The 27696-nt window shown below is 38.7% G+C and overlaps 1 protein-coding gene across 2 annotated transcripts; it reads right to left on the reverse strand.

Annotated features, from left to right (window-relative positions):
- Positions 1-6781: 6781 nt before the first annotated feature.
- On the reverse strand, positions 6782-27193 carry TMEM242 (transmembrane protein 242). Of its 2 annotated transcripts, none has more exons than XM_003204143.5 (4): positions 26953-27187; positions 25415-25515; positions 21883-22020; positions 6782-7993 (listed from the first exon to the last, which is right to left on the reverse strand). In XM_003204143.5, exons 1-4 carry the CDS (start codon positions 27062-27064, stop codon positions 7895-7897), a joined length of 450 nt encoding a protein of 149 aa, XP_003204191.2. In that variant the 5' UTR covers positions 27065-27187; the 3' UTR covers positions 6782-7894. The 2 variants fall into 2 exon arrangements, with proteins under 2 accessions (XP_003204191.2, XP_010705588.2); XM_010707286.4 differs by lacking the exon at positions 6782-7993 and adding an exon at positions 17964-20294 and having other exon boundaries at positions 26953-27193.
- Between the last annotated feature and the right edge of the window lie 503 nt (positions 27194-27696).

Below are 27696 nucleotides of genomic sequence, written 5' to 3' on the forward strand. Positions count from 1 at the left end.
GGAGAGCACACAAATGTGCCTATAAAAATTTTCCATGCCAAAGCGGGATGGTAGTGCATGTGTGGAGGAGGTGCAGCATCCCCTGCTGAAGATAGGTCTGAAGATAGGTCAGTGTAACTCAGCACTTGCTGAGCTGTGCCAGGGTTACAGTCATCAGGAATTTAAAATGGTGCTTAGAGGGCTGTTCTGCCTCTTGGAATCAAATGTTCTGCTTGTCCCCACGTGTACTGTCAGTCTTGCAGGGTCTTGAAATGTAGAGGGGAATAGGGACGTTTGCAGTGTGGAAAGCTGAGGAGCGTATGTGCTCATGTGTAGAAACTGTCTGGATCCTGTGTTTTTTCCTCTTGGAATATTTTCCAGGGCAAAAACTTTAAGGCAATCTCAAACAAACTGAATATAATGGCCATTTGAGACTGAGGGAGTGACTGGGACTGAGGTGACAGTGCAGACATGTTGCCCTTGTAGTTAGTATGAATCTCTCTCACAGGCGCCTTTCTTTTCAGTTTAGGTAAATGTGCCATTAAAAACTGAGGTCTTTACTATTTTCTCTGGTGTTACAGCTCCTACCAAGTAACATATTCTTCGCTATCTGCTAATTATTCTCCTACTGCTTGTTAATATACATTATGCTACGGGTCATCATCTACTCTGAAGGCTGGTTTTCAGTGGTGTGCACGTTGTGATATAGAGGATAAGAGATTTCTCTTTGAAGGCAGTTTATAAATCTTATTGGTCTCCTTCATGATGAAAGGCACTATAGATATATAAGAGATCAAAGCCGTGTAAAGATCAGTCGTGTTTGTTTGCATGAGCTTTCTTTTTCTGTTCCTTCTGAGGGTTTTGAGCTTCAAAGTTTCAGCTTTAAAGAAACTGAAAAGAACCCCACAAAAGAAACCCTAACAACCCACCACACTGCAGCTGGTTTGAGGTCAGGCCAGCCAAGTGCTATACAATTTGACCCAAACTCACACCCTCTTCTTCAATGTTCTTCTATCTACCAGTGATAGCTGGCTCAGAGAAAACTTATGGTGTTTTTAACGACAGTGATGGCCCACAGCAGTAAGTTTTGGAGAGGAGGAATGTTGCTTAGCAGTAAAGGGGGAAAAGAAGTTTAACTCAAAACACAAATGTTTCTATTGTGACTTTTCAGTTTGTTAACAATATTATTATTCATTTGTGAGTATGCATCAGCAATTGGCCTAGAAACATATGCAGTTAATTATACTGTTTCTGGTATGGTTTGCTTTTTTTTTTTTTCTTTTTTTTTTTTTCCCTACACTTTACATTGAAATTCAGAATTCTTAAACATTTGATTTAAGTACAAAGTATGCTTCTTTCAATGTCTGTAGGAATTGGTAGCATAAATCTAGTGCATTCATTGAGAAGAAATGGCTGCATGCCATGTCCTTTGATATCAGGGTACTGTTTAGCATAAAGTGGTCTGTGATATGTGAGCTTTTATTTTTCAGCTGAACAACTGCGAATTATTTTTTTGCCACATAGAATGTTCTCATAAATAACATCAAAATAAACTTGTGACCCACAAAAATACCTTTTAAATTAGAAGAATACTGTGGTCACATACAGATAGATATATTACATCATGTAATAAGCCAAAGTTAAAAATAAATTTTAAAAAATCAACAACAAGAAGGGGAAGTGACCCTGAATGCTCAATCAAAAAATCCTTCTCCTTTAAAGTGCTGCAAAAGGTGTGAGTCAATTATTTGGTTAACTCACACTACGAGCATCCAAAATCCACACATCTAAAGTCACTTATCTTTTTTCCCCATTCTATTTAAAGCAAAAAGAGTCTAAATTAAAGGAGAAGTACTAAGAACTGGTATGGATTTATGTAGGTCTCTGTAGAGTAATTTAGTATGAAAGAGATGAGCCAGATCCAGATATATGAGTGAATCCCAGACTTTCTGCATATTATCCACATGCTACTCCAGAGATAAGTCATAGCAAACAATAAAGAAGCTGTGTAGCCAAGTAGAGTAGAGAACAATAACCTGTCTGGTACTAACCTGTCTGGTACACTTTATCAATATAAAGTCATAGCCAAGGGAAAATATAGGAATTGGGAACTGGGTTAAATCAGTTGCTATGGCTTGCAAGACCTCCAGGGGCCTTATGGACAAGAAGAATGTAAATAAAGTCCAGTGGCACAGGATTAAAAAAATTCAGTCTTCAATGGAAAAATGTTTCTTTTTAAGGATAACAGAGGAAATGTTTCCATACTAGAAGAATCCAGCCAACCATGAAAGCAAATGTTTCTAATCTCTGTTATTTGCTCTAGTTCTATATATATTTATTTAAGGAAAAAGCACAGAGTAAGAGCAAAGCAGGAAACACTAAGTCCCAGTTTATGATAGTAGGTGCTGGTTATCAACTTAAACAGAAAAGAAACAAACAGCAAGTATGCATCTGTTGTGCTTGGCCTAACAGCTGTACAAACCAGTGACAACTGCCTCCCTACCAGGAGAGGGGAGCCTTGCACCCCCTTGTGGGTGCAAGCACAGAGGCGATCCTGGGGACAAGAAGGATGCACAAGGCTGCTGCAGAAAGGTTTACCTCCTTGCTGTATGTGTGCCAGCCTGCAGGTGCCAGCAGCCTTTCCTGAGACCAAACCTCTCAGGGCATTAAGAAACTCTCACATCTCTGGAGTTGTAGATTTTAGAGCCATGTGATGCCATTGTGAGCTTCCACAAAACACTTCCCTGAACAGAGATTTCAGTTCCCACTCTATGCAATCCATAAGAGTCCTCTCGCTTCACTGCCATCTCTCTCCTATCCACAGTGAATCCAATGTGGAGGAATAGGAGAAATAGCAGAGGGCTGTGGAACCACCACCACTTTTGTAATGGGCAAATTCAGGTGGCAAAATTCCGCTTTGATTTAGTTTCCTCATCCAATCTCTAGAGAGAAGGGTTAAAATACCATAGGTAAATTGTGAGAGGCCTTATTCTGTTTTCCAAATTTCTGTGTGTCAGAAAAAAACTGTTTGCATAGTTTTACCTTATTCTCTGGTGTCACTTCCTCAGTGGTTAAGTACTGGTACAAGGCACTGTAATCAATGCTGACATTCAAAAAGTAAATGCGTGTCTTATCATAACCTGCTAAAGGCAGTTCTGCCTTCTCACAGTTGTTATTTCACAGTTTGGATCTAGAACTGTTCCCAGATCCAAAGTGTTAATTGTTAAATGCCCCCTACCCGCTTTGCTGACGATCAGGAATACACATCAAACTGGAAAGAAAGCAGGATTCTCAGCTGCCAGACTGATGAATAACTGAACCGTTCTCACTAGTCTCCAATAATAGCAAAACTTCTTTCATATAAATGTGTTCAACCACACATAAAAGGATGATTTTTGGACATGGAGGATTAAAACTTTCTCTTACACTTTCAGTATTACAGTCTACAAAAGCCCATTTCTCTGCTTCTTTCCAGAATTCCAGGATTAATCTGTGAGTATGCTTGACTAAAGTCTCTTCAAATAGCTTTATTTAGATGTGAAAGGAAAAACAACTTGTCTCGTTTGCTCTGGTCTAAGCTTCTATTGCTCAGCGCCCATGAATTGCATTGCGTATAGGGAAATAATGTCAATTTTGTGCCTTCTAACATTTGTGAAAAATGTCACCCTGCTTAATAGGTTGATTAAAACTCTATATGCTCCAGAAAATAAATATGGTTGTTTATCATACTTGCCCAAGATAATGACAGTAAAGAAGGTTGAAATGCTGTATGATTTCCTCTCTTCTGCATCCAGGGACATTCAGCACACAGATGGTGTTCCACATAAAGGATTGAGTTAACTGTTAAACATTTTTTCTTCCCATTAGCTAAATTAACAATATGCCCCTGCTATTAGCGAAATAGACAAATCACAGAAAACTTGTCAGCTTAATCCTGACTGCTAAAACAGACCATTTGCCCAGATGGGATTGTTTCCTGGCCTATCAGGCTCAAAACATCTAGAAATTTTGCAGCCACCAGCCCAGACTCCAGCAGTGTTGATTCAGCTCTTCAGCCTTAATTGATTTTCAGGCACTTAACTCTCCAGAGATTTTTGAATGGCAGCTTAAATATTGAAAGCTACTCTTCTCTGTGTGTATGCTAGGTCACCTGAATTTTCAGAAGTGATGAGCTCTGAGGAGCCTTGTTTAAGTCAGCAGATGCCATCAGTGACGAAAATCACAGCAAAAACCCCTGAGACACTTTTGCCAGAGGGGGCAGTGGAGCAAATAAAGCAAGCATTTCCAGTTTGTTTTCATTTGTCATCTTCTGCAGCAAAAGCACTCTTGCTGACCTTGGGGCTGGTGGCATTGTGGAGGCTTCCATCCTAACTTTGAGAAGGGTGCTGTGCCTGCACATCACTGCTTCCTGCATAGCTGTGCCTATTCCGCTCTCCTCATCTCCATTTTCCCACATCTCCTTTTGCTTCTATGAAATATAGTAAGAAGGGAGCTTAGTAATAGTATTAACCTATAGGCTAATTTTAGCAACACCGTGACCTCTGATATTCTTATATCTAATTGTGATCAGAAAGTTGGTGAAAAACACTGCAAATGAAACGCAGTGGCCTGCTCAAACTCATTATGCTGCAAAGGCTGCTCTGAAAGAAGTGCCTCCTATTTTATAATGTTGGCCTAGGCTTCAAAAGTAGATGTCGGTGCTATGGCAGTAGAGGTTGAACCTTCCCACCAACATTCCATACTTTTTTTTGCTGTGTGACAGATGGTGTCTGACACGGAAGAGCGTATGAAGCTAAACTGTATCACTGAATTCCTCTCTGTGGAAAAAATAGCACCCATTGATGTTCATCAGCACTTGCTGAATGTTTATGGAGACCAAACAGTGAATGTGAGCACAGTGAGGCAGCGGGTGGTGCATTTCAGCAGTGGGTCATCTCCACTAGTTCAAAATGTTACGAGAGTAGTATGCAGGCTCTTGCTCATTGCTGGCAAAAATGCATGGCTAATGGTGGTGACTGTGTTGACAAATAGTGTTTTGTAGCTGAGAAACTGCTCAATAATATCGTGCACTTTGTATCTGTTGTAGTTTCCATGGAAATAAAAAAGGAATAATTATTTTTAGCATTACTCTAAAACATTACTCATGTTAGAGTAACATTACCAACTTTTATTTGCAGGGCTGCAAGCATCTCATTATTTAGCATAGCTCTTTGCACAGGAAAAGCTGATAATGAACCTCCTCTTCCACGTTTTATTCTCATACTCCCTTGATGTGGAAAGAAAGTAAAAGGTATGATTTTTTTAAATAAATGAGCAAATTGAGTAGTTGCTGGACCCATCAACTTTTTTGCTCCAATGTCTACTTGCAGAATTTGTCTTGAAACCTGATTTATTTATTTATTTTTGTCTGTTGCTGTTTGTGGCTTTATTTGCTCAGTTGCATTAACTACATACATTAAGGTATCTAGATACTACTGATACACTATATGCTTTTTCCTTCTATCTGTACAGAGAATGGCACATTTGCTAGAGTTTTGTTGTCGTTTAGGGTAACTGTGCTAAATATTTTCATAAAAAGAGCAGCATCCAAAGTTGACAAAATTTTCACCTCATGAAAAAGAGTTGCACAGTGCAAATACTAAAATTTTTCTGGATTTCAGCATGAGACTTGATTTACTTTTAAATTATGATTGTACTCTTCTATATAAGCCTTTATCTGGGGAAAACCCATTTCTAGCCAAAATCACACAATAAAGCTTGGAATAATACGATGATCTATGAATTTCTCATTCTTTGGAAGATATTTTATGCAAAGCCTTTTTTCTTAGAACTGATTTTCTACGTCATTCTGTATGTGTCCTGTATATGTGATTCTGTTTTAAAGATTTGTTTGCAAATTTCACTAGTTTCTATTTTTTGGAAAAAAAGTAATCTGATAAGGCCGTACAACTTGGGCACCTCCAGATTTAATTCATACTGTGTGCTGTATGGGACATTTTTTGTTATATAGTCAGACCGATCCAGTGGTTAACTGTTACCAGAAGTGACAGCTCTCTTCTGCCAGGGCTAATACTCATTCAGCTCTTAGAACTCGAAAGTCCTAGAAAACTACTCGTTTTTCTTAAGGATTATTTCTGAAGTGTGTTCTCACACAGTCTCTGTGCTGATGGGAGGCAAGCAAGAGTGACACTTTTCACAGGCAGTGGGCACGGTTCAGATGATTTGTAAAATTCCAGGACCGGTCATTCACTGTAGCACAGAGTAAGTCACTCTTTGACCACTTCTGTCTTTCTCCATTGATGGTACAGGGAGCTTGGATGACTAACTCAGATGAGATTTTATTGAAAGTTAACTTAACAGATAAATCCAAGTCACGTGAGTTCCACCCTAAAAACTAAAGTTGGTCAACTTTAAGAGCATAATAAGACTTCTATTTATTGAATTTAGTTCAGTATCTGATCAGTTTTAATGGCACGGCCACGTGTTAAACTTGATGACTCAGTGCTAATATGCATAAGCATAGGCACTAAAGGCAATCCCCATGCACACAAACAGAAATATGGAAACAGTACCATTGCTCATGTGCATAGGATAGCAATATTCACCACAATTTATTTAATACTGGATTACAACAATCAAACTGTGGAAAAGATGTCATCTATTATACTTCAATTGTGTTAAAGATATTATTCTAGTGCTGTCATGTTTCATAGGAAAACCACACTTCTCTATTATTCATCTGACATTTAAAGTTTCTTTTTAACATTCTTTCCTAAAAATATAAAGATTTAATCACAAAAGACAGGTTCCAAGCAAACTTTATTAAATCTGGCAGCTGTCTTAATTGGACTGTGTGCAATTGATAAAAAATCCCTGATAACTAGGCATTCACTCGACAAAGAATTGTTCACTGATACTATTTTTTTTATTTCTGCAATTTTACAGATGTACAGTTCTGCAAATACAGTGTTTGAGTACAACGTATTATTTTTCCTAGTTATGCCTACGCCTCATGAGATTTCTGCAGTGTGGGAAAACAACACATTGCTTCTCCTGATAGAAGAGCCACAGGAACCACTAAATAACATCCCCCAGAAAACACACAATTTGTTGGCTGAAAATATCTGTTGTGTAGGACAGACTGGACATAACACTATTTTATGTATTTTTCACTTACATTATTCATACAAATATAGTAGAAGATTTTATACAAACGGTCAGATTCACAATTGTGGGATCCAATAAAAAAGCTACTACTGAAAAAAGAGTGACTTTATTGAGGTCTCTACTGCTGCTCTGCAGAGGAGCTCAGCAGGTCATTACCTCTGTATTTGATGTTTTAAACTTTCCAACCAGACAGACAAAAACAGCTTGGTTTAGACACTTTCTCTGATACAACTTTAAATATCTCCTTTATTTTTAGAAGAGTGCACTGTAACCTTTATCTTCAGGCTCACTGATGGACCTTTTATAATTATCTTGATATTTACATTCCTAATGATGCATGTAAATGGCACTGAAAGCACTGTTCTTTGTTTCCTAGAGAAATAAAAGGCAGGATGGGGTAAAAGTTTATTGAGGTTCTGTCCTTATATATTAACAATTAATGTTTTTTTTTTTTTTTTTTTTAAGTCTTCATAATGTGCAGCCTTTTTTCAAGTTGGTTACCTTGGAAGGTTCATTTTCTCACAAATCAACCATACCAAAAACACTGTATACATACAGTATAAATTCAGTATAAATTCTTATTTTAATAATCTTGCCACTGAGATGCTAACTGGCATTCCCAGGTTCATGAACTCAATTCGTAACTTGCTCAGTCTGATTTTTTTTCTCTTTCATTCAGATGAGACACTTCTGAAGCTTCTGCTCCTTTTCTTGCTGAAAAAGCCATCTCCAAATGCTTCTGATTCTTTCACTTTGATTTAAGTAAGTCTTCCCATTCAACGGTGGACTCACTATTTTTAGGTATTGCCGGAAACAGTGACTGCATTTTAGTTCGGAATTCTTTCATCTATAAAGAGGTTAAGAAATAAAAGTAGTCAACTATTAATAAGAGGCTTATTCCACAAAATATAGCTGTTTGAGGTGAAGAAGATGTAAAAAGGCCTTAAAAATAACAGCAAAGTAAGATATTCCCTTTAATTATACTGGTTCAATTAATTAAGTGAAAAAAAATAGTATGAAAAGGACCCGCTACGATTCCCACATCTAAAGAATCACACTGGAATGTCTACCTTGGACCACTTGTCTGAATGATTCACTACTATTATATGAGCTATTGTGTGAATATATATATATATAAATATTAATGTTTTTTTGTTTTGTGTAAAATTACTTCAATAGAATGCAGCTATATTTTCAATGCAGTGCCTTATTCTGCACTTTCTCTAGATTGAAGATCTTTTATAATAGCTCTGTTTGAGGATTTTAGAACAAGATTAAAGAAAATGTTCAGCTCTGACAGTTTTTGTTTATCCAACAATATAGATACAGGTGATTAAACAAAATCTTATTAAAATTTATTTATTAATAGACAGGAAAAGAAAATTCATAATTATACATAGGACCATGCTGTTCTTTCTTTATTGATAAATTAAAATGTGTGCTTTGAAAAAGAAAGATTGCTGTCTTTATATTCTACGTATTAATGCATTAAAATCAAACACCAAATCTATATTTATGGTAATCATTTTGAGACCAATGGCTGATTCTATTGTCTTGACAGGCCAGAACTGAGAATTAATTTCATTAAAAATCACTTCTTCTTAAAGTAGCTGTTTAGATTTAATGGGTTCTTTTCTTCCAATATTTTTACATACAAGGGCTGCTCCAATTATCTCCTATTTTATTTGTTGGTCCACGATGCACAAAGCAAGCTTGACTAGAAAATAAAATATTACAAGTCTATTATGAAAGAAAAAAAAAGGTATTAATCTAGAAAGCACCAAAACAGTGCTATCAATTGTAGATTTAAGAATAGTCAGACTTCTCTCAGAATGCTAACTTACCTTCTGCAGGTAAAAGCAACTCATTTTCTGAAAAAGCAATTTTCCTTTAGCACATAGACAGAATTTGAAATATTTAATGCTTTTTTTGTTCATTTTTAAGACTCTGTGATAAATTTCTTCAGCCTTATCTTCTCAGATTCTGATGCTTGTTTGTAAAACCATTTTGCAAGCAATGCCAGACTTAATGCCATCACCTTGCTCTTCCAAGCATCTACATCTTTTTCCATGGCCCCTCTGTATACAAAATATTTTTGATTGCAGTTCACAGGCTTGACTGTTTTACATTTTTCTCCAGACCTTCTTCTTTTGCGATTTCCATGCTGAACAGTGAACTACTTTAATAAATCATAATACTAAGCTGATCACCAGCGTGGATTGACTTTTCAACATTTTGCCTTAGGCTGTCAGCTATTTAGGAAAAGCGTTCTCTACAGTGACTGCCGGGGGCTTAAGAAGTACCTGATATCTTCTTGGTGTATCTAACTGGGGTCCATTTGTTCACAATGGAAACGTCACAGCTACTATTACTTGACATTTTCTATGCAACTTTCATTTCTATGCAACTTAAAAATCCTACATCCTACTATTTCTCTCCACAATAGTTTTTAAGTAATACATTAAGCAATGTAACTGGTACTACACACAGAGTTTTATTCTTTTTTCTCTCTCTTCCCAGTAAGAAAGTGCAGTAGGGTTTCACTAGAGCTTTGAATAGGATTTCTAAGGTATTTCTTTGTCATCTGCACCACTAATGCCCACAGCTTTTGAGTTTCTTCCTCCATTTCCAAGTTGTGCTAGTTACATAAACTCAATGTATTTTCAAATCCTGGCCACTGTCCTCCCAGTACTCAAAGCTCCTTTTCAGCTCCCTAGCCACTGCCAAAAAGCATGGAGAAGGCTTCAAAAAACCTTTCTCTGGTGGAGTGGAACCAGTGTACATAGACATAAATCACGATGGAAACTGCAACACAGTTCCTTCCCTCCCAGTGTCAATGTCTGCTCCTTGTGAATCCTTCTAGTATCAAATTTTACGCTGTGACTTCTCTCAGTCATTGACTATGCGCTCTGTACCTTGGCTGTTGACTGACCAACCTGTATTTAGTACAAATTTGGCCTCCAAACTAACTCATGCTGGCCTCGCACTTGATTGCATTTGGTTGGTAACATCCAGGCCTTTTTTTCAGAGATAAACTGCTTAGAAGGTCTCTTCTCTCTCCAACCCAGAAACCTCCTGTATTTCTTCCAGATTCCATAATACACATGCCAGTGGTCTCAAATCAACAAGCATTAATTTAATTAGAAAAGGTAATATGCCTATGTACTAAATACTGGAACGTTCAGAAATAATTTATTGTAGTAGCTGCTTTTTTATGATTGTCAGACACACTGACCCTGGGGCAGTCGGCTCAACTGCGATGTCCCCAATTAATAGTGCAGTAAACTGCGTGCTAAAAGCTGAATGTATTCCACCTCTTTTGGCTGCCTTCCTGATCACAGACCACTCACTCAAACCCTCCTTCTGAACCCAGTGGCACATGAACGATTTGTAGCACATTTCTTGATTTAACATTCCAGCATCCTCCGTTCCTGGAGGCAACTCTCAAAAGTGAATTTCACTGAAGTGATTTTTTTATTTTTAATCACAGATATTGCAAAGCTTGATACTGTTTTTCCTGCCAAATAAATTACAGTAACTGTTCCACCTCTGACTGTCAGGCTTCTTTCTAAAAGGGTATCATCTACCTTGCTGCATTAAATAACCTGTAATAGCTACAGATCACTGTTATTTTCCTATCTTAACCTAATGATCCTGCCTCAGGTGGCAAAAATATGGGGACCTAAAAGCATCTTGCAGTTAATAATGTCTTTTTAATGTACACCGTTGACAGAATGTCACACAAAAATTGGGATAGCACTATTACTGAGAGCACTTATGTGGCCGTTCATATTAAAATGAATGGAAGAGAGGCTAAAAAAAGTCTGTTTGAATCCTAGAATGAAAGTTTTGCAAAGAAATGTTCTCTTTAACGTCTGACATTCATAATAGGCCAACCCAAATTCTAGGAATTATTAGTTTCCTATTTTAGTACTTGTACCAGTAAGAACTGCTTACATTATCTTCCAAGTGAAATGAGGTTAGATCCCCTGCACTGGAATACTGACTGAGAGCACAACACAGCATGTCCACGTCTTACATTCTCATCAGTCACCTTTTACCTCACAAGGAATCAAGATGAGACAGGCTGCCTTGGATTTAAGAACATCAGAGAGGATTGTTCTTGCTACCTTTTCCCAAATCTCAAAGTGATTGCTGTTGCTCTTGTCAGCTAACGCTTATCAAGGTCTGCATACAGAAATAGCAGGTTATTTGTGGAAAACAGCATGCACTGAACCTTTACAGCACTCCAAGAGCAGAGCAGACAGCCTGCTGGCTGAAGGCAATTCTCTGACTGCCACGGTAAAATGGAGTGCTTGCTGCAGGTCACCTTGTACCAGCTTGCACGCTGACCTTACAGTAAGCACAGAAAGTAGTGCTCTGGTTCATATTCTTAGATCTAATACTTCATTGGCAAAGGTGTTCAGGTTACTCAGAGTCCACGCATCTCTCATTGATAAGGCACCTGCTCTACATCATGAGCACATTGCAGTTCCTTCACTTCGGTCTAATTTCTGAGTGAACGGCACTTAGCTTTAAATATTGGGATTGTTAACTGGTAGCTTGGAAGTCTGTTTCTACACCTCTGTAGTAAGAGAAAGAAGATGCCAGACCAGTAGAAAAGCCTAAAAAAAAGAAAGCTGCTGTGATTACTCTGAATTAAAAATAATAATAATTTTAAAAAAGGAGATGCTTAGCAATTTGTGCTCAGTGGGAAAAACTGACTTTCATTTATATACACGAAGGCAGTAGTCTTGTAAACTACAATCTTAAAAAACAGTTACTTCCTTATACCTAGAGCTCTATGAGTATGCCTTAAAATTCTATGAATAACTAAGATGATTTTTCTGAAATAGAAGGCCAAGAGCTTAAGTTGTTCTAGTGTATGATATCTCAAAGCAGACAATGTTAGTGTTTCAGTCTCAAGCCTGTACCTATGATGGTTGGACTGGATGGTCTTGAAGGTCTTTTCCAACCTTGGTGATTCTGTGATTCTATTGATTTCATCAGATGCTGGTGCAGATCTGGATGCTGCACCAGACTTCCAAAAAAAAAAATAATAATAGTATAAAGTTTGGATTACACTGTCTTGTTGCAAAAGGCTTTCGTGTGATGCAGAAAAATTGAGTGATTTTTTTTTAAAACCATTGAAGAACATTCCATTTCTTTCTGCAGAGTCTTACTTTCAAATCTGGGTGCCTGAAAAGGACATCCACATGATTAGTCTTCTATGATGTATTACTCGTTTCTCCTCAGTCATCTTGCACAATTTGAAAAATTAATGTAATCTACAATTTAAAACAGTTAAATATATAAATGTATGAAGCATGCTAGTTAATGGACCCAAAGCATCAGGATCAGCATACCCACTGCACAAGCTCTTGTGCACTGTAGTTTGGATTTCTGAACTGAATGAAAAACAAGAATTATCTGCAAGTAGGCAGTTCTTTCAAAAGGTAAACTGAGTAATTCTTTCCTCTGTATGACCAGGAATTCCCAGTGTGCGTTAACCAGAAATGAGGGCCATGGCTGAGAAAACCAGACGGTACAAATCAAAGCCCCAGCCTTAAGCAATTCACAAGCCTTGATGCCCAGAATGGAACTGAATTGCGTGCAGGCCACACATTGGAGCTCTTGCTGCATACAGAGCCAGAATGCAGACAACCACGCATTTCAGGCAAGCAGAGCAACCTGCATGAAAACACAAACACATGACAAGGATGGCCATACTGCCACACTTGAAGATGTCATGGTACTGAGATGCAACATAAAAACACCAATCAGGTAAGCTTTTATTCAGATTTTAGTTATACATTTGTAGTTTGCATTACAAAGAGCCAAGGACTGCGCTGATCCACTTGTCCCCTTCCAGAAACCCGCAACTGCTCCTGAGGCAACATCTGACCAAAGACTGAGTGTTGTTTTATTCTATCATGGAACCATGATGACTTAGGTTGAAAAGCACCTTAAAGCCCACCCAGTTCCAGCCTTCTGCCATGGGCCGAGCTGCCCCCCATCAGCTCAGGCTGCTCAGGGCCCATCCAACCTGGCCTTGAGCTCTTCCAGGAATGGGACACCCCAGCTTCTCTGGGCAGCCTGTATCAATGCCTCACTGCCCTCTGAGTAAAGAATTTTTGCCTAAGATCTAACTTAAACTTCCTCTCTTTTAATTTAAAGTAATTTTCCCTTGTCCTACCATTATTACATTGTATAAAAAGTCAGTTTCCCTCCTGTTTATAAGCTCCCTTCAAGAACTGAAAGGCCTATCTAACTTCCCAACAGTTTGGTGTCAGCTGACATTGACGAGTCTCTTCCAAGACAATGAAATAATTCCTCAAGAGAGCTACAGTTACCGTTTTCCTATATTCTTGAAATGCTTTCTTACAGTGTCCCTATAGACAATGCAGATGTAGCAGTTTTCCACTAAGAAAAAGATGATCTTATTCCTTGAAAAAGCATTCTCTGTTATCAAGTACACAGGTTCCTTGTTTATATCTTCTACTCCTTGTGCAAAATAAAAGTAGCACATATGTGTGGAGGCAAGTCTTCTCCACACCACTAATTAGGTAATACAAGCAGTATAGATAATATGTGTATATACAGAAGGAGGAAGTGCTAATTTGTATTGGTACTAAATCTTCCTTGAATTTAAATAAGCACTGAGGAAGTAAAACAACATTAAATACTGAGCAGACTTGAATTATTTTGAATTCTATGACAATAAGTAAGAAAGAAAAAATGATTTTATTATGCAGTCAAATGTGCATAATAAATCAAACATGATAAGGAATAGAAACATCATGAATAGGTGAGGATTAAATAAAACTAAAATTAAAAATGATAGCAATAAAAACATCTAGGAATGACTTTGGGATGGTCCTAGAATGATTCTAGGAGATACACTGCTTTCAAGCAGCATTTGGACATCTACAAAACAGTATAAAAATTTAAGCTTCTGCAAAATGTCAGTATTTGATTGAGATCTGTACATCTTAGTATTATTTATGGATGCTAAAAATTTGTGAAGACTATGTCTCCGTACTTGCATTTTATTTTCTTAAATCATCCATCCTTAGACTCAATACTCACTTGTATTTGTAATGTACTTGTGACTTCAGTCTCAAAAATATTATCAAATATCTCCCAAAATAGATGGGGTGATGTTAGTATTGTTTTGCATAAAATGAATATTTAGAAGTTAGATTTCCTCTAGATAAAAGCACCTTGTGTAGGAACTGTCCTCACCAACAAAACCATACTAAGCATATAATCTCTGTATTGTTTTTAATTGCTTTAGATGTCTCTACAAAGCTGTGCAATTGTGCTAAATTGTTAATATTTTAAAGGTTAAGATCAATGAAAAAAGATATCTCATTAGGAGTCACCATAAAAATGATAACTAACATTTTATATCTATATTAGTCACAAATTACTAGTTCTCAGTATTTTCTCAGCGTTCCATAGAACAGATATATAAGCAACAAACCTACTTATGAATCATCCTGGCCCTCTTCCCTTGGGAGGACAAATGCTTTCATTTCTGAGGAAATTTATTGAGTGCATGAAGAGCAAAAGGGCTTTAAAGCATAATTTATCTTGCTTATTAATTGTTCCATGGCTCAGTGTGCCACTGTTGAAACAGTTTGGCTTTTAAAAAAAGGTTCATAATCCTTGTTATTTAAAAAATAATAATAATTCAAAAGGAACAACAAGCATTCGTAGATATGTGCTAGTATCTGTCAAGTATTCTATTGCTTCAAATTTTTAATTTAAAGAAAAGCTGCTTATCTAAAGTGAGGATTTACAACTTAACTGTAACTTCTAGAAAACTGTGAAATATTTTCAAAGGATTTGGTCCTGTTGACAAATAGCAAACAAACTGTAAGCAAACTGGAATTCAGCTTAATAGGATTATCGACGTCAGTTATTCCTGTAAAATAAGCACACTGAATGCAAAACAAGTTTAAACAATATACTGCTGACAGTCAGCTACATGAGAATCAGACTCTGCAACTTGCCAAAGTCAGCGGGTTGAGGATTAAGAAAAACGAAACACTTGGGGATAGAGGGATAGGTCAGGAAGACCTTTTCGAAAAACAAGGAATAATTTATATCACAAAGGTGGACCCTATGCATTTTACTCATTAAATAAAGCAAGGGGTCACCATGGTGTGTATCTTGCTTGTACAGACAGGCTATGTTTCCGCCTTTCAAAAAACATCAGTTTAAGCAGCAAAGGAAAGGGCAAGAGACCAGATAAATCACTCTAACTGCAACCCTGCTTTGCTTTAGGCTTTTAATTTATTATTTTACTATAACTTTAGCTTAATTAAAGATCAAAATGAAGCAATATTACAGAAACAAAACAACAGAATTTGGGCCTTGTTCAGAGACAAAATAATATATTTTTCCTCCATTTCCAGGACTATGCTGTGACCATAAATTTCTTCAAGTATTGTAACTGCAGGTCCCCTTGAATCCTCACAGACACAACTCTCTCCTCACTGCAAATGGCAGTGCTCTATGTGCTTTCAAGTACATACCTAAGACTAGAACTGCCTAAGTGCCACTAAGTTTGGACAACTTATCATCAGAAAATAATTTATGAAGGCCTATGCGTCCTTTAATTTCTGATCAGTTCCCTCTTACTTCCGATAACCCTCTGCTTATAAATACATTGTCTGGGCAGCTAGTAATGCAGGAGGAGGAATCACAATTTTATCAGGTGCGACCACTGATCCGAACATGGAACTACTGCTGCAGTTTGTTACAATATTTATTAAACCATACATTTATATCATAGAATCATAGGCTCGTTTGAGTTGGAAGGAACCTTTAAAGGTCATCTAGTCCAACTTCCCTGCAAGGACCAGGGACACCCACAGCCCCTCCAGCCTGACCTTGAATGTCTCTGGGGATGGGGCATCCACCACCTCTCTGGGCAACCAGTTCCAGTGCCTTGCCATTCTTACTGTAAAAAAATATTTCTTATATTCAGTCTAAATTTCCCCTCTTTCAGTTTGAAAGCATTTCCCCTTGTCCTCTCACAACTGATCCTATTGAAGAATCTGTCCCTTTCTTTCTTATAGACCCTCTTTTAACATATGCACATACTTTAAAACTTTTGTTGGATCAAGGCTAGCCTCTACTGCTCTATTGCCTAATGATTCAAAGTAAGATATAATGTTGCTCAAACTAAATTACATTACACCATCTGAACTTATTTTAATACAGACTCTGAAGTGTGACTTACAAACAAAAAAGGTATAGCAGATCATAGCACTTGTAAAACAGAGACACAAAATCAGAAAGGTTTCATTTTTCTATATAAACTTCTCATTCAAATCGACTGAAATAACAAGGTTTTAAGATTTTTTTTATTTCTTTACTTACAAAAGTTTTTATTTAGTGAAACATCATTTATTTTTAATCTAAAGATTTCAAACTTCATGAAGTTTTTGTATAGAGAGTAATAAAATAAGATTCTTCAACTATGACTTCTTAGATATAATGAAATGAAAAACATGCCAAACCCATTATTTTCTACAAAATTATTTTCAACACCTTTGTGTTATCCATCAGGATACAGTCAGCTCACTGTACCAGGAATCTAAAAGATAATGCCATGATATGAAAGTTGTTAGATAGTAAATATACTTGTTGTTCAAAGTTATAGGTCAATTGTTAGGCCTGTGTTTAATATTACATACATTCTGTTCTGTGAAGTGTCTCTAAGTGGGAGGCTGCAGGCGTGTCTGGGTGAACACTGGAGTTCAGGCCAGGAATTTGCTTTGGTTGTGAATCTCCCAGTTATCCATCCTGGGCATGAGCTGAACAGTCTCAGAAGACCCCAGATGGATGTCTTTAGGGTGAAACAAAACCGGAGGTATGTTCTAGGAGCACATCTAGTGTACTCCAGCTGCAAACAGGCATTCACATCATGGGACAAGGCTAGAGTCAGCTCAAATTTAAAATATCGCCTGGAATGGTTGTAGATATTAGAGCCCCAGGCCCAAACTGCTTCACCGAGCCCAATGCTGCTGGTCATTGACACTTGTTCACACCGACAGAAGTGCTGGACCTTGACATCATCAAAGACGAACTGCTTTCTTAAGAGTTCACTGGAAGTTAGTTAAAAAGTCATGCTAATGATATGTTAATGACATGTTAACAACATCTGGATAATTTCTGCATGGGGCCCAATGTATATGAAAATAGAAAACCATCAGCTCCTAGGTTCTGAAAACGAAGATTTCTCTTTTACATTAATGAAAAATAGAATTTAAACTATTATCAAACCTAGTCCTCACTGACCCATCACTTCTCATTTTAGGGATAGGAGCTCACTGAAATTTAGTAGGGTTTATTACTTAGTAATCTATTCAAAAATGACAACAGCAACAACTGCAGTCAGGGGATATTAACAACCCATCCTAAGACTGCGTAAAATTTTTTATATCCCTTACCAAGACATAAAGATCAGTTTCTTACTATCACTCCTGAGTTTTCATGCTAGCATAAAAATCAGTAGGCTTACCGCCCTTATCAATAAAGCCATTTAAGAGCTGGAAGGAGGCATTGTGACAGCAGTGTTTTAAGAACATATTGAATATAGTGGCTTTCTCTTCTGCTACCAGCAGATGTAGCTGCAGTGCAGAACAAACTATGAACACATCCTCAAGCCCTTTGGCCCTGTGTACGAGGATCACATCTTCTGCCCCTCTTGCACCAACTCTGCTTTGCCCAGGCAGGTGTAGCAGATAGGTGTCTGATAATATAGACTTCTTTTCTTAAAAAGAAAACACAACAACTACACATCGCATATAGCAGTCCCATCGCTGGGTTTAATTTTGTCCTTTCCAGTGTGTGAAAGATGCTCACCACCTCTTCCTATGCAGGCAGCTATGAAAGGTCTCACAGCAGGCACACTGACTAGCATTCATTCACACCACTTCAGCAGTGCACTGTTTCAAACCAGAGCGTGGCTAAAGTGAGCAGGGTTCAAAGGGCACGGAACATATTGTTGGCTGTACTTCTCCAAATTTACTGCCCAGCTTTGCCCTTCTTCTCCTTTAGAGTCAAAGCAAGCTGTGGAGTGCATGACCTTCAGCAGTTCACATGGGTTGATCAGTCAGGAGTGGAACTGCTCAGTAGCACAGCTGGCTAGCCAGCCATTCCTGTGAGATCTCCGACCCATCACGTCTGATTTTCCACTGTGGCTTCTTGTCATGATTTACTCCCTGAGACAATATCAGGCATTAAACAACACAGCAGCTTGGTTTCACTAGACTCAGAGGTCTCCTCCAGACTGTACGTGAAAGCAGTCCTCTGCTCACTGGGAACATGCCAAGACGTCCACAAGGACAGAGCATGGTGATGGATTTGAGAACACACTGGAATTAATGGACTTTTATGTGTGACAGATGAAACTTTTTTGTTTGCTAAATGAAACATCTGTGGTGTTTATAATTAAAATTTTATTATGCCTAACAATATTGAAACACCATATGAGCTGTTGATAATGTTGTTATCATTACTACCAGCAGCTCTTAAACAACTGAAATCAGTGCCCAGCTGAGAGAGGAGGACAGCATCAGGGGCAGATCACTAATTAGCACATCCCAAAGGCAGTTAGTTACTGTTGAAGGCAGTAAGGTGAAGGAACAGGGCAGCAAGCTCTTCTTCTTGTTCAGCTGCCAAAAGTTTAGTAATTAAGATCACAAAAGTTCCAGGCATCAAGATGAATCCAGGTTTCTCTAAGGTCATGTATAAAACAGCACTTTCAGAGACTAATATTTGCTTTAACGTCAGAGCTTTCAAATATGCATGCAGTGTAACTTCAATTGTAACTTCAAACTTTTCACAGCTGTGTTATGGGGAACCTACAATTGTTACTGAGTAATGGAGTTCACAGAATTAAACTATGCTGAAGAATCAAGATATTTATATTCAGGTAAGCCTACAACAGATTTTTCTCAAGTTGTTCAACTGAAATTAAAATGCTCGTTTGAAAATGTTGAGACTAACATAAAACCTGCAGTAGCTTTTGTCTAAAAAGTTAATGTTTGAAGAAATTTTATTTTACCACAACTCCAGTAAATATTTTCACACAAAATTAAACTTATTTTTGTGATTATCTAACAATTATTAGTTTCAACAAACATATCTTGTGTGTTCCTAGAAGTTAGCATTGGAATTGACTGATTGCTAGTATATTATTACTGTCACAGAAGCAGAGATAAAGAATTTTCAAAACTATTTCTCTAAAATGGGAAAACCCTTTTTCAGAATTAGTATACACCTAGGAATCCATAACTAATGATGTGCCAGCCAGCTTGTAACACTTATTTAACCTCAGGTGCTCATGAAGATGATACTTAATGCACAGAAGGAACACCTTCCATGAGATAGTATTTCCTCCTGAGTGTTATGTTAAAGCAGCATGCAAAGTGTCAACAACAAACAAAAGTTACTTGTTCTTTAGAATTATATTCCTAGAGTCCCTTTTCTCTGGTCAGAATATTTCATCTTTAACACACTTCTGCTTCTGTACTTCTAACAATTTTAAACATATATTTAATACATAGAGTAAAACAGGATAAAGAAATGCATGGCAGAAACTTATAAATGTAAATTTGCATTTATGCTGTGTAATGAGTAGCACTACCATATGAGTTTCCTTCTTCCAACTGCAATTTAAATCCATAGCAAAAGCAATAAATATGTCAGTGAAAAGCAGAGGAAGAGATCGGTTCAAAATTATTTGCAGCCTCAGCCTCTTGACAGAAATCCACTTCCTTTAGTGTCTGCAGTTCTAACTGTGCCGTGCTGTTAAACAAAAGCACTCTACATAAAGAAACCAATACCAAAAGGTGTTTGTAAGAGCCTCTTAAGTTTGTCCTATCTCCTTTCAACACTAAGGCAACACAGAATATAATAAAGGATGACTTTCTGATGATAAATGGTTAGCTAGTTGCTAAAAGGCCATGCACTGCTGCTGTGCCCTTATGACATGAGATCCTGCTGTCAGACTGTGACATTTCCTGTACTTAGCCACCTCAAGCTTGTGCTCTTCTTCCCTGTCATATAGTCTCGGTGAAAGAGCCTCACAAGAAAACCAAGCAGCTGTGTGTCCGGGTCAGCATTTTCTAAGGAAAGAAAAATTAAGCTTACTGACAAACAGTTGAAGTAAGTTGCTGACTAGCGTCATAGTGTCCTTCAGCAGGACCAGAAGTATTCTGAGTGAAAACAAGAATCAGCAGCATCGCGTGAAGTGAATCCTTTTGGCTGATGATGTAAGTGACAGTAAATTCAGCGGACTGCTAGATTGCTATAGCTCAGCACACAGAGAGCATAAATTGGTATGCCTGCTCTTCTTTCTCTGCTATTCCTCTACTGCCTAACAAGTGGGACTTGAGTATAAACAAAATACATTTTACGTCCTGCTTTCCTTTATTGGTTCTTGCTGAGAATCAACATTAGAAACTAAGGAATTTGTGCATGCTGGGCCCAGTATGGTAACTGTTGAGTCAGGGCCTGAACCACTGATTGAGCACCTGGGGAAAGGACCCACTCAGCCCTGGGAGCACAGATGAAGGCAATTCAGATGTGTACTGGAAGGGGTGGAGCCTGGCCACGCCCTTCTTAGACCTCATTTAAGGGCTGACTGCCACTGGGGAAGGATCTCTGGCTGGAGATCCCTTCCTTGTAGAGTTTCTATTGTGAGCTTAGATCTTCAGAGATGGGCGAGCGCTTTTTCTTTTTTAACACCTTTCTATTGCACAAGTTCCTTTGTCGTCATACCTCTTAAACATCAACACAATGGAATGATAATATATGATTGCCACAGGAACCAAATGGCTAACTCACAGGATTCATTAGCAGAGTGGATAGGAAGTGAGAACTTGAATTAAAAGTATCAACGAGAATAGCATTAGGGTGGAGCAATATATTGCTGCTTTTAGTGTTGGAAGATCATGAAATGTTCTGCTGGAAATAGAAGTAATTTTTCATGGAAGGTGAGTGTATTCATTCCTACTCTTTATAAGGAAGTGGAGTTCTGCCAGCTGCAGGGTGTCTCTTCAGTCATGGCTCATTACTGGGGGCAAGCCAAAATGCTTACGTGAACTCTAGTGTTCACACTCAACACAGTGAGATAGTGGAACATTAGAACTTCATTAATGATAGCCTTTGCCCCTTGAGGCATGCAGATGCTTCCCAAGTTTCTTTGCCTTGGTGTGGCACATCATGGAACATCACTCTGTTACACTCAAATCCTCTGACTTCTGCCCCTTTGCTCCTTACAGAAATGCACTAGGAAGAAAGCTATCTTCACCCCAGTTTTTCTTACATCCTCAATGTCCTGATGTAGGAAATAGAACTTAGACAAATAGCTATAAAAAGAGGATTTGGGGGTAGCCTTCAATTCAATAAGCAAAGGATGCAGAAAGTTTGCAGCCACTATTTTGGTCTCCAAAGTAGAGCGCTGACTCTTGAATAATTTGAAATGTGTGTAACTAAACACAAGCAGGATAGAACTGTTCTTCCCCCTAACCTGTTTCCTCCACAATATCCCACTTACTAAAGATGCAAAAATGACTTTTCAGTCTGCACAGCCCTCTGGTTAGTCACTGTACGTGTTGAGAATCAAGGGTACTGCCAGGTTGAAGTAGTACAGAATATGATGAAGAATTCTGGAAAAAATACAGTATTTGGAGAATCATATTTGCTACTCACACTGTGAACACCCAGAGCCTTCCAGATGGCAAAACTTAGTAATCCAACTCCACACCATGCATACAGAGAGCCCCATCCTAGGGCACGTAATGCCAGTGATGAGCCACTCTCAGGTAATGCAGCTGTAGCAGTAATACCCTAGGGGGAAAAAAAAAAAAAGACTGATCAAGACAAAGGGAACAATAACTGGAAAAAAAGAAAAATAGAAATGAAACAATTTAACTTATTGCTCTACAATTTTTCTTCTCTTGCCAGTTTATGTGATGTCATAAAAACTCATTATGGATGCCAGCAGGCCCACAGTGCCAAGCAAGTGGATGTATAAGCTGCTTTCTCACCAGGAACAGCTTTCATCACTGCCAGTAGCACTTGGGAAGCTTTAAAACCTGAAGATGCTGAAATGAACTGTTCAATAGGCACAAGAATCTGATAGTTATCCTGCGGCTCAAAAGCTGCATGTGGATCAAAAACAGGACAGCTGCACTGGAACACAATCCTTCTATAGAATTGATTTTGGTATGATTTCTTCAGGGGTGGTGTGAGTGGGGCATGACTGTTACCCTCTTCAAGTCTTCATCTAAGCTCCTGTAAAAGTAGATTAGGAAAGTGGAGGAACCTATGCATCCTTCAGTTTGATGCAGGATGTAACAGTGATTGAGACACCAATTTTGAGATGCTGCAACTCTGAAGGAATTCTAGAAGCTGTTTAGGAAAATTCTGAAAAGAACAAATAGCAACATTAAGCCTCATTTTCCTGCAGAGTTCACTAAGTGGTAACAAAGATAGCATTATTCCATTTTCACACTTCCCATTTTTGTCAGAAATAACAGTAGGTGTTTTTTGAGATTCTGCTGCTTGAGTCTTCCATGAGATGTATTGCAAAAATACAAAACACTTGGGAAAGTCATCTCAGGCTAAGAGGAATGGAGTCTCAATCATGACAGACTCCAGCTACAATGAAAACTTTTTTTGTCAGAGCACATCAGTATAAGGTGAAGCTATGAAGGGCTCAAACACATGGTGACTCACAACAGTCAGTTCACACTGAGTGTTTGCTGCTAGCCAGTCATTCTTGGATGGCAATGCCCCCTGCACTGTACTTAGCTCCAATAGGGCAGCTTCAGTCCCTTTTAATTTATTTCTTTCTTTGACGTAACTAAATACGTGCACAGCGTCTATCAGAATGGTATTTGGCCAGTGAAAAAGCATCAGTAGTTTTGGGGTTTTTTTTTTCCTCTTGGCTTTGTATTCATCAAAATGTTAAAGTAATCCTCAGACAGTGCTCAGTATTAACATTTGCCCTTTGGATATAGCTCTGGGCAGTTACCCAAGGACAAACACCAATGTGCAAAGGACACAACTAAAATCCATTTTATTCCTCATTTGTTCTGATTTGAACATCCCAAAGTGGAAGCTGTTAACAATGTTCACCATGAGTATATACACATAGATACACAGACACAAACAATAGCTCTCTAACCACACCATTAAACCGAGTCCTACTATTTTCTTCCTGCAGCTAATGAACTTTCCTAACTCTTTCAGTAGAGATTGCATTGAGTAGATTTAAAAATGCTGATGATTTCTGACCTTTTCTTGCTTCAATAGTCTACACGTATACAATGTGTAGAGTTTCCATTTGGAAGATGGAAAAAGAATGGATGAAAATATCCTCTACACAGAATCCTTAAATAGGAGTCATTATCTGTGAAAATTGCTGGCAAAAATAACTTGACCACTATTTAAATGCTAGATTGTCTAAAAAAAAAAAACCCAAACAAAACAAAACAAAAAAAAACCCAAACAAAAAAACTATATGGAAACGGTTGATTTGGTTTCACTGACAGCAGTCAAAAAGTGTTCTGTTCCAAGCTGATTGCTGAGGGATGTTAAGTATAAAGATAGGGATTTCCGTAAACACCAGTTTGTTATAAGATTATCCAATATGCTGTTCAGAGCATCAAGAAAGCTGATTAAGAAATGCCAAAAAATTAAGAGGACAACAGTAGAATACTATGACAGCATGTGGGAAAAAGGTGTAACTAAGAAAAGAACATTTCTGTTAGGAGAACAGAATTTTAATCATGAGCCTGTTATTGTATATGTAGTTTTCTCCCTGTTACTGCTCCAATACTGGGGGAGGATGGGAAAAAAAAAACTCTTTTATTTGAAAAAATAAGCTATTGAACAATGCTCAAATCTTCTTACAAAAAAAAACAACAAAACAAAACAAGGCCAAGAGAATATAGGGCAAGATTTGCTGGTTTGTTTCCCAAAATGCATGCTTCACACTTATTTTATTTCTTGAGGGCATAGGAGAAATGATAAAGGCCTCAATTTTCCAACTATCTCCTTGTGGACAAGAATGTGTCTGAAAGGAAACTGTGCCTGAAATAAATATGTTCAACTTCATCAGTTTATTGTATTGAGTGCATTCACATGGCCTAAACCATTCTAAAACTAAACACCCAGAAAAATTCTGATAAAATTGGACATTTCTCACAAGAAGGCTGCTGCATCTGAGCACTTTAAATTTAATACACATTCCCCCTTCCCAAAAGATGTTTTAAATGACAGTCGCTGCAGTGGCTCATCACAAAACAGGATTACGTAATCTCAGTTCTGAGTAAATTTGGGCTCTGGTTCTATAAATGCTTACTTAATTTCAGTAACGTGGAAGAAGTTCATTTTCAGCTTTATCTCTCTCGAGTAACACTGCTGTTCTGTAAGACAAGTCTTGTCATATGGTCTGAAAGCAATCATGAAACCAAGACGATGTGATGCTACATCTTCCCTTTTAAATTACTATTTTTTTTTTCCTCCGATTCATCTATTTTAATTGGTCACAGACTGCATTGTGTTTGCTTCTTATTTCTACTCTGACTTTCATGCTGCAGTTTCACTGACACAAAAGCTGGCACAAGCCAGCAAAGATGGTGAAAGAAGGGGTCTTGCATTTCTTCCCCGCGTTAATTCTGGGATGGCTGGACTACTTCTTTGACCAGCAGTGCTGGCTTATGTTTGCTTGAAGTATCTGTCAAGCTATGGCCTTGTCCTAAATAGGAGACATATTATTTTGGGGTTGAATGTCTAATATGGATGCAATTACTCTTAGTTATTTATAGTTACACTTCTATGACTGAAATAATGTGTTATTTTTAATAACAGGCAATGACCTGTACTAACTATAAGTTTAAGTAATCTTTACCTCTTTGGTGGCAAAACCTCAGAGATCCCCTATAAGCAGTTACATAATTAGCAAAGTTTAGCCTTCCCTTTTGAAATCACTCACCTATCACACCTTCACAAAAAGTATCATTTCCTTTCTACACTTTGCAGTATTTAAGTTGAGCAACCCAGAAATCATACACTATTCCTAGCAAACGTTTAATCCTACTCCTACTGATTTGAAGTCTAGTGCTCTGGCCGTCAACTTTGCACAGCCAAACTATACATATATCAGCATTACTACAAAGCACTTAGTTGTTTTTTCCCATCTATCACAACTGGAGAACAGTTTAAATGAACAAACCTTACTGAACCAGTTTGGGTTCTTCTTCTTTGCCATGGCAAGCGTGGTACCAAAACCTGCTATCATTCCTGCTGTAGCAACCGTACCTAGAAAAATTCCACCTGCCAAGAAAAGTTTAAGACATAAAAATTAAATTGATATTAATCACTGCAAGTGATACCAATACATCGCGTTCTGGGACTGCTGTATAAGTCTCCCATCTTAGTGAGATGTGCACGCCTTTTTATAGAGAATACAATTATCTGTGGTTCTGTGAAATTAAGATCTTGTCTCCTAGAGGGAGAAAAAATAAAAAGCAACCTGTTTTGACAGCAACACCTGAAAAAGAAAGGTCTGTCAGTATATGCTGAGGGGAAAGGAACAGTTGTCCAAATTATTTATTATTTAACTACCTATGGTAAGGAGGAAAGCATATTTTGAAATGGAGCCTTTTGAAAACAAATAGCAAGATCTATTTGCAAAGTGCATAAAGCAGAAGTCACTCACATCCCAGGATGCCTTTTCACAGCACTTCCAAATTTCACTGCTCCCTCTGTAGCCTCATTCCAGAATCAGGATGCTAAAATCAGCTCTGTGTTACAAGATGTGCTTCACCTGCTGCACCACTGGTGACTTCAGCCATCTGAAAGCCTGCCTCAGAACACCGTTCTGTAAGTAACACATTCTCTTTGGCATTGTCAGCTTTATGTTCTAATGATTTAAACAAACAAACAAATAAAAAACCAACAAACCTAAAAACCAACAAAACCACATGAGCCTTCCTAAGATACAAAGCACTCCTCACTGCCAGCTCTTCTGCAGCCACCGGGGACCTGCTTCTTGCATCAGAAAGGGACTCGCAGCCATATCAGACTACTTGTAAGAAAAGGCCTCCTGTGGACCTTGAATACACTGTACAGCACCTGGCCCACACCAAAATGCCCTCAGTAGAGGCAACAAGCTCTGCCTTTGCAGTTGTTTGATACCCAGCTTGTCTTCTCCTTTTCCTAATGGAAATACCTGTTGGGTAAAAAAGTTTAAATATATATATATCACTTGAATAGGAAGCAAGAATCAAAATCCCCTTATGTCAGGTCTCACTTTCTAAAACTTAGTTATGGTATTACTGTGATGGAGAACTTTGCTGTAGCCAGGTCAGTGAGATGCGTGGTGGACATGCAGCCTGGGAACAGGAGGACCTCCAATAAGCTGACAGAACACAGGGTGCCCACTGCATTTTATGCTTCAAGGTCTGCTAAGCAGCAACATTTTCCAATTTCAAAAACAGCAACTGGCTTTTAATTAATTTCTGCCCAAAGAAGAGGAGGAGTTTGATGCACAGCCTCTAGCCATGGGACCTGGGCCAGGAAAGCACTACAACGAGCAGAAGCACCCCGAGGCAGTGACTGAGCACTCTCCGCCCGGGACAGCGTCTCCCGGCTCCCGCAGCCCGCGCGTCCACAGCGCTCCCTCTCAGGGCTCGGCCACGCACGCCCCACGTGCTGCCGCCCGCCAGTGACCTGAGTGGGAGGGGAGGAGAGGGAAGGCGCTTCCAGCACCTTTAATGAGGAAGAGCTTGTCCTGGGAGGCCGCGGTGCTCCCGCGGCCCCGGGGAAGAGGCGTTCCCAGCGCGGGGTCCAGCGGAGCCGCAGCCTGCGGGGAATCCCCCATGGCCGGGCTGCGGGAGGACGCGGCAGCGGCGGCAGCTAACCCGGAAGCAAAATGAGCGGGACAGGGACGCGCGGCCGCCCTTCCTCTTCCATCTCCATCTCCTCCTCCTCCTCCTGTGCCGCTATGGATGCCGGTATATGTGGGCGCCGTAGTCTAACCCAGAGCCCTCATAACTCAGGAGTGAATGAGCAGAAGTCACAGCCTCTCGTAGAACACGGCTATACTAGCACACTCGGAAGGGATTTCTATGTAAATCTCAGTGACAACGTGATGGACTTCACTAAACGAAACTGAAATCTTTGCTCCCAATGAATTTCACTGAGCTGTCTTGACGGATGTCATTGCTTTCAAATACGTTTTGAGGTTTCAGGTTGTATCTCCCGTTTTAAACTCCGTGGCAGAGTCACTGTGTCGGTGCGCGCTGCTTCCCACAGCAGTGTGGGTGACTGACGTACGGCTCGGATCTGGCACCACACTGAGGGAAAAAAACACACATCTAAACAGAGCACAAGCGCTTCTTTCTCACTTTCCTTCTTTGAACCTCTTCATGATCGTTTATAGTGTGTATCTATGGGTCTGATTGCAGAGGGTTGGGTTGCTAGGCAAAAATTCAGTATTTTGGGAAACTTCCT

Source organism: Meleagris gallopavo, chromosome 2 (genome assembly GCF_905368555.1).
Source record: "Meleagris gallopavo chromosome 2, MGAL_WU_HG_1.1, whole genome shotgun sequence".
NCBI lineage: Eukaryota > Metazoa > Chordata > Aves > Galliformes > Phasianidae > Meleagris > Meleagris gallopavo.